This window comes from Brassica napus, chromosome C4 (assembly GCF_020379485.1).
Source record: "Brassica napus cultivar Da-Ae chromosome C4, Da-Ae, whole genome shotgun sequence".
Classification (NCBI taxonomy): domain Eukaryota; kingdom Viridiplantae; phylum Streptophyta; class Magnoliopsida; order Brassicales; family Brassicaceae; genus Brassica; species Brassica napus.
The window spans coordinates 10,088,308-10,097,412 of record NC_063447.1 but is presented as its reverse complement, the minus strand read 5'-3'; the positions used below and the strand labels follow the sequence as shown (position 1 = coordinate 10,097,412).

At 42.0% G+C, this 9,105-nt stretch overlaps 1 protein-coding gene across 1 annotated transcript; it reads right to left on the bottom strand.

Moving 5' to 3' along the window:
• Positions 1 to 4,959: 4,959 nt before the first annotated feature.
• Positions 4,960 to 9,060, bottom strand: LOC106441184 (probable LRR receptor-like serine/threonine-protein kinase At3g47570). Its single transcript, XM_013882992.3, has 2 exons — positions 5,835 to 9,060; positions 4,960 to 5,504 (listed from the first exon to the last, which is right to left on the bottom strand). The coding sequence occupies exons 1-2, from the start codon at positions 8,512 to 8,514 to the stop codon at positions 5,143 to 5,145; spliced, it is 3,042 nt and encodes a 1,013-aa protein (XP_013738446.1). The 5' UTR covers positions 8,515 to 9,060; the 3' UTR covers positions 4,960 to 5,142.
• Positions 9,061 to 9,105: the final 45 nt, after the last annotated feature.

Below are 9,105 nucleotides of genomic sequence, written 5' to 3'. Positions count from 1 at the left end.
CCATGATTCCTCTTAAACCCATATTGGATTTCAGATTAATCATGTAGAGAAATAGATAAGAAATCAACAATAACACAAGAACATAACAATCAAAATCCAAGAGATGAACTTCTCAAGAGAGTTTTTGTGTATTTCTTAATAGATCAAAAGATAATCTGCCTGGTGGTGGCTTCCAGAGTAAAAAACATATGTTTAGAAAATAAAAACGTGCATAATGAAATGACCAAAAGGCCCTTGAGAAAACATGAATTCGGCCAAACAAATAGACGTGGAGCGACCTCGGCTCGTCGCTGCGAGAGGTCGCTCCCGGGTCGTTTCCTCGCGAGCGACCTGGCTGTGTCGCTCCGAAGACGTCACTCCCGGCTTGCTCAGAAACCATAGACGCGAGCGACCTTAGGGTGTCGCTCTAGGAGGTCGCTCCCGGCTTGTTCGTCGCTCTCAAATCGACACAACCCGAGCGACCTCTGGGTGTCGCTGCGGTGAGGTCGTTCTAGGAGCTGGAGCAACTTCGCCTTGTCGCTCTAGGAGGTCGCTCCGAAACGTAGATGGCGAGCGAGTTCATGGCGTCGCTCCGGTAGGTCGCTCCCATGCATTGCTCGTCTAATGATCACTCTAATCACCTCTAATCACCTCCCTTGAGCTCCAAATGTACCCAAATGTCTCCAGGAACTCCATGTGGTACTCCAATACCTAATGGAGACATATGTATGCAAAATGCAACCTAGACATGGCTTAATCCTAATCTATATGATGAAAATGCACATGAATAAATGGATAAAACAATGTGAATATGCAAGATATCATGCATCTGTGGGTTGATGCATGTATTGTGAGAGACGATTCACCGCATAGGCCACATCTGGACGTGTGAATGCAAGGTATTGCAGGCTGCCTACTAGCTGGCGATATGTTTTTGGCTCAGCGAGTGAATGCCCTGTGCTGAGCGTTAGTTTGGGTGTAGAGGCCATCAGAGTACTGACTGGTTTGACGTCGCTCATGCCATGACGATGCAAGAGATCATGAATGTATTTCCTTTGTGAAAGATGTAAGCCTTTTGCTGTCCGATGCGCTTCAATCCCTAAGAAGTAATTCAGATCTTCGGGGTCTTTCATGGAGAACCTCTCTGCAAGTTGTTTGAGCACTAGACGGATGCCGGTTTTGCTATTGCCAGTGACGAGAATATCGTCGACATAAACGAGGAGATAGACGACTTCAGAGCCACGCTGGAGGACAAACAAGGAGGTATCTGCGAGTGAATTCTTGAACCCCAGCCGGAGGAGGAATGTTGTGAGCTCGACATACCAGGCACGAGGAGCCTGTTTGAGTCCATACACAGCTTTGCGAAGGCGACATACATGGTGAGGATGATCTTTGTCTATGAAGCCCGGTGGTTGTTCCATGTAAACCTCTTCATCCAATGTTCCTTGTAGGAACGCATTGTTAACATCGAGTTGTTGTATTGGCCAGCTTTTGGAGACAGCAATGTCAAGAATCAGATGGATTGTTCTGGATTTGATGACGGGACTGAAGGTATCTGTATAGTCCCGACCATATTGTTGAGTGTAGCCCTTGGCTACAAGCTTCGATTTACACCTGCGACGCGTACCACAACGTGAGTATTTGTTTTTATAAAGCCATCTGCAACCTACCACATTCTTATCTTGTGGTCTCGGAACAAGATCATAGGTCTGATTTGCAGCAAAGGCATCCAGTTCCTGAGACATCGATCCTCGCCAAATTTTGTCTTTAAGGGTCTGATTCACTGTCTGAGGTTCAGGAGGGAAGACGTTAGAGGTTGTGGCTGTGAGGTTAAGTTTGGTTTTCGGTTTCTGTATATTGTTTTTGCGACGAGTGGTCGTGGTTTTGCGGTGGGGGTTGGGGATTATCGACTGTTGGAAACGGAGGAGAGGTGTCTGTTTGTCGTGGAGGAGGGTTATGGGTTTCATGTGGAGGATTAATTTGGGTTTGTGTGGTGTTTGGGTTTGTGTGGGCCAAAGTTGGTGGGTTTAAGATTGTTGGGTTTTGATGGGCCAAAGAGTTAGGTGTTGTTGTTGGGCCTGGTGATGAAGAAGTGGGTTCAGAAGGACATACCTGAGAATCGCCATTGTTGTCGTTAGTTTCTTCATGTGATTGTTGCGGTGGAAGATCTGTAGCCGGGAATCCTGGTACGACCGAAGGTGAGCTGTTGAGTGGCAAGTTCAATGGAACAAGAGAGACAGGAGGGTGATTGGATTGAGCGAGAGGAGTGGGAGGATCCGGTTTCGGGGAAGTCGATTGAGTGAAGGGGAATGTGGTTTCATCGAACTGCACATGACGTGAAACATAAACTCGGCCTGTAGCTTGTTGAAGACATAGATAAGCGCTCTGGCTGAGAGAGTAGCCAAGGAAAATGCAGGGAGTTGAGCGGTTCTCAAGTTTGTGTTTTGTGTACGGTCTCAGCCAGGGGAAGCATAGACAACCAAAGACACGGAGCTTGGCGTAGTTGGGCGACTTGTTGAACAGTTTCTGAAACGGAGATAACATCTCTGTCACCGGCGACGGCATCCGATTGATGAGATAGACCGCGACATTGACAACATAGGTCCAATAACATTTGGACATTCCAGCTCGCGACATTAAGGTAAGAGCCGTCTCTATAATATGTCTGTGCTTCCTCTCGGATATGCCATTGTGTTCTGGAGTGCGAGGCGGAGAAGTGAGATGTTCGATTCCGTGTTGAGCCAAGTATGACCTAAGTGCGATGAACTCTCCTCCATTGTCAGAATATAGTGTGCCAATCCGAGTTTGAAAGTGATTTTCAGCGAGTTCCTTGTACGCCAGAAAGGTATCTTTTACTTGAGACTTTGTTCTGAGTGAGTAGAGCCAGGTATAGCGGGTATAGTGGTCAACTAGGACTAGATAATATTTGTAATTGTCAATAGACAAGATGGGAGAAGTCCAGACATCAGAAAAAATGTATTGAAGGGGGCGATTTGAAGTAACAGTATGTTTGAAGAAAGGCAATTTGTGGCTTTTATTGATGGAACAATCAGAACAGATAGTAGATTTTGATAGAGAACTTGAATATGGTAGAGAAAAATCTGAAACAATAGTTTTTAAAACATCAAGAGAAGGGTGACCAAGGCGTAGGTGCCATTGGTCTAGAGAAGGGTTTGAAGTTGAAGCAGAGAAGAAAGAGTTGATGGTTGAGGAGGAAACTGGCCACTCGTACAGATCACCCTTGGTCTTGCCTTGGAGCAACGGGATTCTTGAGTAAAGATCTTTCGCCTGAAAGTGCGCAGGAAAGAAATCAACGGACACTTTGTTAGAGTTACAAAGGCGATAGACAGATATGAGGTTTTTGTGTATATGAGGAACGCAGAGAACATTATGCAGGGAAAGAGATCGGTTTAATGCAGGAAAAGACAGTGAACCAGTGTGTGTTATAGACAAACCAGAGCCATCCCCAATAAGGACAGAGTCGTCGCCGTGATAGGGCTGGTGGAGTGCTAAGTTGCTGAGGTCGCTTGTCATGTGATGAGTGGCACCACTGTCCATGAGCCAAGCAGCTTCAGATGGAGAAGAGAGCGCCATGTGTGCACGCGGTTGCCAGGGAGGATTGGTTGGCGGCATGTATGTGCTGTTTCGACCACCAAGCTGCGGACATCTCTTTGCACTGTGGCCCTGAACTCCACACAACTGACATCGGCCCTGGTAACCTCCTTGATATCCTCCTTGATAGTTTCTGTGATTCCCTCCTTGATAGCCTCTAGGTTGCTTGTCTTTGTTGTGAGTAAACTTGGAGTTCTGTGAGGTCTTATTCCAGGGTTGAGACTGACGTTGATTGTATTGTTGGCGCCCTGGAGATTGATGAGACGCTGCATTTGCTGTTATGGGAAGCACAGTGGTGGTGGGAGAAAGAGCAATGAGTTTGGCTTCTCGGTTCAGCAGTTTCTCATGGACCTCTGTCAGAGAAGGCGTCATGTCTCTTCCTTCGAGTTGGTCTGAGATAGCTTTGTAGTCCTCAGGAAGTCCTCCAAGAATGTACTCAAGCTGGTCTTCTCGATCAATAGGTTTGCCTAACAAGGCAAGTTGATCAAACCGTGTGATGAATCCTTGCACATATTCATCAACTGTTTTGGATCCTTTGGTCCAGTGCTTGAGTTGAAGTTTGAGATGTTGTATATGGCCTCTGCTGGGTTTATTGTAGGTCACGGCCAGAATGTTCCAGATGTCAGCGGATGTCTTTGATGTGGAGACGAGAGGCTGCACGGTTTCGGCGATTGATCCAATGAGGCCACTATAGATCAACCGGTCTTGGCGCTTCCACTTGGTGTAGGCTGGGTTTGCAGATGAGACACCAGCGATTTCCACCGTGGGGAGTGGTGGTAAGACAGTTGAGTCAATGAAGCTTGCTAGATCGTAGCCGTCGAGAAGAGCTCGAACTTGCAAACTCCACATCATGTAGTTGCTAGAAGAGAGTTTGATGATGTTACTCATATTGATGTTAAGCAGTGTGGGCATAGTGGGATCTACTATTTCGGCTGTTCTTGCAGATATGATGTCTGAGTAGTTTTGAGAAGAAGAAGATGGGATTTAGAGATAGGAGAAGAGAGAAAGGAGAGATATGCGGCCGTTAAAGGTTAGGGTATCGATATGCGCTCTGATACCATGTAAGAAGAAGATCTTTCTTATCAATCACTAAGGACATTACAAGAGTATTTATATTGTACAAGAGAGGAGAGCTAGGGTTAGCTAGATACAGAAACTTTCTAAAGAGTACACGAGAGTTATTGAAACAATGAATGTGAAAATATTGTATATCCTTAACATTATCCACAATAAGTGAAGTTACTTTTAATCCTGAACAAATGGGCACATTGTTTTGACCCAAAAGTAGAGCTGCAGCTTCATGTCACAAGCTGATTTAACTCTTACAACAAAACTAATTTATCAATCACCAAGGGAAAGAAAAGCATAAATACCTAATTGTAGCTTTTAGGATTTGCAATTATAAAGCTGGTAACACAATATTCAATATAACATAGCATTCTTCAAGCATAATCATGTTTAATTAAGTAAAAACCACAAACTATGAAAGACAATATTGTAGAGGTCTCAGATTCCTTCTTTTAAGTGGGTTGCAAAGTCACGATAAACACATCAACGTCTGGCTGTTCTTGTGGCTTTAAAGAACCTCTCTTTGATTAAGATTAACTCCTTTCTTGCTCCACTTGTTGTCAAACGGTTCTTTGGAGATTCTTCGCAACACTTAAGTCCCACCTCCAAAACCAGTGTCAAACACTCACCAAGAGGGAAACCAACTCTAAGACCGCTATTAAGAATCGAACTGTCTGCAATGTCCAAGACCCTCTCTGGCAACGCCAACTTGGTGTAGTTTTGTAGGGTGACGTTTCCCTCGAATAACTCATTTGTTGGTCTTTTTCCAGTGAACATTTCCAAAAGAAGAACACCAAAGCTATAAACGTCACCATGCATTGATGGTTGTCCTCCCATTCCATATTCTGCATTCACAAGAATCAAGATTGTAATAAAAAGAGTAGAATAATTTATTCATCAAACAATACTTACGGATCCTTTGTTTCAAAATACATGAAGATTAAGAAAGTTTTTGATATTTCAAAATAAAAGATGTTTTCATATTTTAGTGTAACTTACATATTTATTAAAAAATTGTGTTACCAGTGATATTTTCTAGTCTAATTTATAATTGGTTGAATAATTTTTAATATATATTTAATGATACTTTTAAGTAAAATACAAGTTTCTTAATAGTTGGGAATTATTCTACAACTTCATGTATTTTGGAGCAAAAGGAGAGTATATAGTTTTACCTGGTGCGGCATAGCCGATGGTTCCTCTGACGCCAGCTGAGCTTAGATGGTTGAACAAAGACTCCTGGTCAAATTTCATGAGCAGTCGAGCAATGCCAAAGTCGCTAATATGGCCATTCAGATCATCGTCTAGGAGGACGTTACTTGGCTTGAGATCGCAATGAGCTAGAGGTTCATGGCAATAAACATGAAGATAGTCCAAAACATAAATCATATCTATAGCAATATTGAGCCTTTCAAAGAGGGTCAAGGTTCTTGAGGGCCTACGAATCTCTTCCACTTCCTCTGGGTGTAGCCACATATCTAGGCTTCCATTTGGCATGAACTCATAGATAAGAGCTCTGAAATCATTTCCTTGAAAATCAATACTCGAACAAGCCGTCAGTAGTTTCACAAGATTACGATGCCTTATGTCCTTGAGGGATTCACATTCTCTCATAAAGCTCTTCAGAGCTCCACGTCTCTTCAGGTTTAGAACTTTCACCGCAACAACCTTGTTCTCTCTTGGAAGCAATGCCTTAAACACTGTCCCGAAACTGCTTGATCCAATCAAATTGCGGGAAGAGAAGCCATCTGTCGCATTGCGGAGATATGCATAACTTATCTTTTCATGGAAAACCTCAAGTGCTGAAGAAGTTGGATCACTGGTCTGCTGGTTCTTCTTTCTTTTTCTGAACCAACGTAGGGAAATGTAAGCTATGAACACCATCAAAAGCAAAGCTATGCCTGCGCTAGTTACCCCAATGGCAACTTTCTTTGAAAGAGAGGAGTGGCTAGTAGTCTTCATTGGTCGTGCATGCACAATACACGGCTTTAGTTTTAGCTCCTTGATACCTCCACATAGATCCTTGTTTCCATACACTGTAACAACTTTAGCATTCCGAAATTTTCCTTCTGTTGGCACCTTTCCCTCGAAATTGTTAAGGGATAGATTGAGATACTCCAAGGAAGAAAAGTTTGCAAAATATCCAGGTATACTTCCAGAGAGATTGTTGTTGGAGAAATCAAGTCTTTTAGCACCCATCAACCCTTCTATATTTGGAATATCACCATCAAAAGAGTTTCCTTGTAGATAAAGATTCTCCAATGAGAGACAATCTCCCAAGACTTGAGGGAGTTTCCCGGATAATTTATTATGCGCAACAGACAGTGTGCCAAGCCGTTCTAGTGGATTGATAAAATCTGGCAGACAGCCTGTAAAGGAATTATTTGACAAGTCGAGGTGAAAAAGGGATGGAATCTGCATAATCTCATGAGGTATAGTCCCATTCAACTTATTAGACCCAACCCACAAAGATAACATGTATTTGAACTGAGCAAGACTCGGAGGAATGGTTCCTTCAAAACTATTGTTGGACAAATATAGTTTTTCTAACCCAGTGATGTTACCTATTGAAGAAGGTATATCTCCTGACATTCTATTTGAACTGACGTCTAAATCCACCAAACTAGAAAGCTTCCCAATGGAATTAGGTAGTGGTCCAGACAACAAGTTTTTGCTTAACACAAGTCTTTTCAGACTTTTGAGATTTCCAATATCATAAGGAATGGTTCCAGAGATGAAATTCAGTCTGAGGTTTAACTGTTGGAGGTTGGTGGACAGGTTCGAGATAGCGGTAGGCAAGTCACCTCCAAGCCTATTTAGACGAACAGATAATGTACGTAGCTGGGTACAGTTAGTCAAAGCCTTAAGAAATTCAAGATCCCCAGAAGAGTAACTTCCCAAAGAATTACCGTGAAGTGCCACAATTCTCAAATTCTTTAATTTTCCAAAGCTAGTAGGAATTCTTCCTATCATTTTGTTATACTCGATTCCTAAGAATTGAAGATTTGAGATATTGGAAAGCGTTGTTGGGATGGGTCCTGTGAAATTGTTACGTCCCATAAATAAATATTGAATATTTGGTAATAGATTACCAAAATCCGGCTTTAGGCTACCTGAAAAACCATTACCAAATATGTCCAATACCTCAAGTGAGGAAATATTGTACATGGAGGGAGGAAAGAGGCCAGTGAAATTGTTCCCTCCTAATAGAAGAGACACTAACTGATTCAATCTAGCTAGATCATCAGGAATTCTTCCTTCTATTTTGCTCGAACAAAGGATGACGTCCGTGAGTGATGTCAAGTTTCCGAAAGATGCAGGGAGCTTCCCTCCCAGGTTGTTAAAACCAAGATATAAAATTTCAAGCTTCCCCAATGATCCTATTTCTGAAGGAACACCTCCTCCAAGATCATTACGAGATAAATCAAGTTCCAACAATCTAGAGCAGTTAGCTAGATCGACTGGAATATCTCCTATGAGAAAATTATAACTCATATCTAAGTACTCAAGTCTAAACAAGTTTCCCACCTGGTGAGGGATGGTTCCACCAATAGAGTTATTAGAGAGATCAAGTGATATGAGGAAGGAAAGATTACCAATAGATGGTGATATCACTCCCACTAACTCCCATCCTCCAAGGTCCAAACGGGTAACTCTCTTGTGTTTGAGGCCACATGTAACCCCTTTCCAACTGCAGAGAGGAGATGAGTTATTCCATGAGGACAAAACATCTTGTTTGTCTTCAGAAACTTGAGATTTGAAGTCGAGCAATGCTTTCTTATCAGTTTCATCAGTAAAACCATATGGTTCAAGTAGCATGAGAGCGCTAAAAGAAAATAAAAGAAACAATCTCATGCTTCTCAATTTTTTTGGGTTAAAAACTTTTCGTGCAGGAAAGTGAGAATATGAGACGAAGCAGATGCAAAATTTCTCTATCTTATTGTTGTAACTATACAACGTAGAAGATACTCAATGGCTCACGTATAGAAAACTGCATGACTTTTCCAAAATCTTGAGAACTTGTCGTCCGGGTCGAGAGTATCCCACTAATCTCGTGTCTTATTATTTTCTCAAATAAGCGTCTTTTTATTAGTTATTTCCCGTATGGCTTATCTGCAAGAAGATACTAATTTCTAACATCTTCCGATTGTGTTATTTCTTTGAAACTCACCATGGGCGTCTTCCTAGTCTTTTTTCTTTCATAAACTGCATTGTTTTTTTTTTTGTCAGCTTAAATCAATGAAGTTAAGTCTCGCTTGGTCGTTTTATTAACTAGTATATAAAATATTGATGAATCAATCCATTTATCTCAAATTGATTTTATGTTGGATCGACAAATTAAAAACTCGCTATAAATTATATGGAAAATAAATATTCTTCTTTTGGTAAGGAATCAAACATTTAAGCTAAAAACAGTTGAAAATCACATCTGAGATAATAAATCTA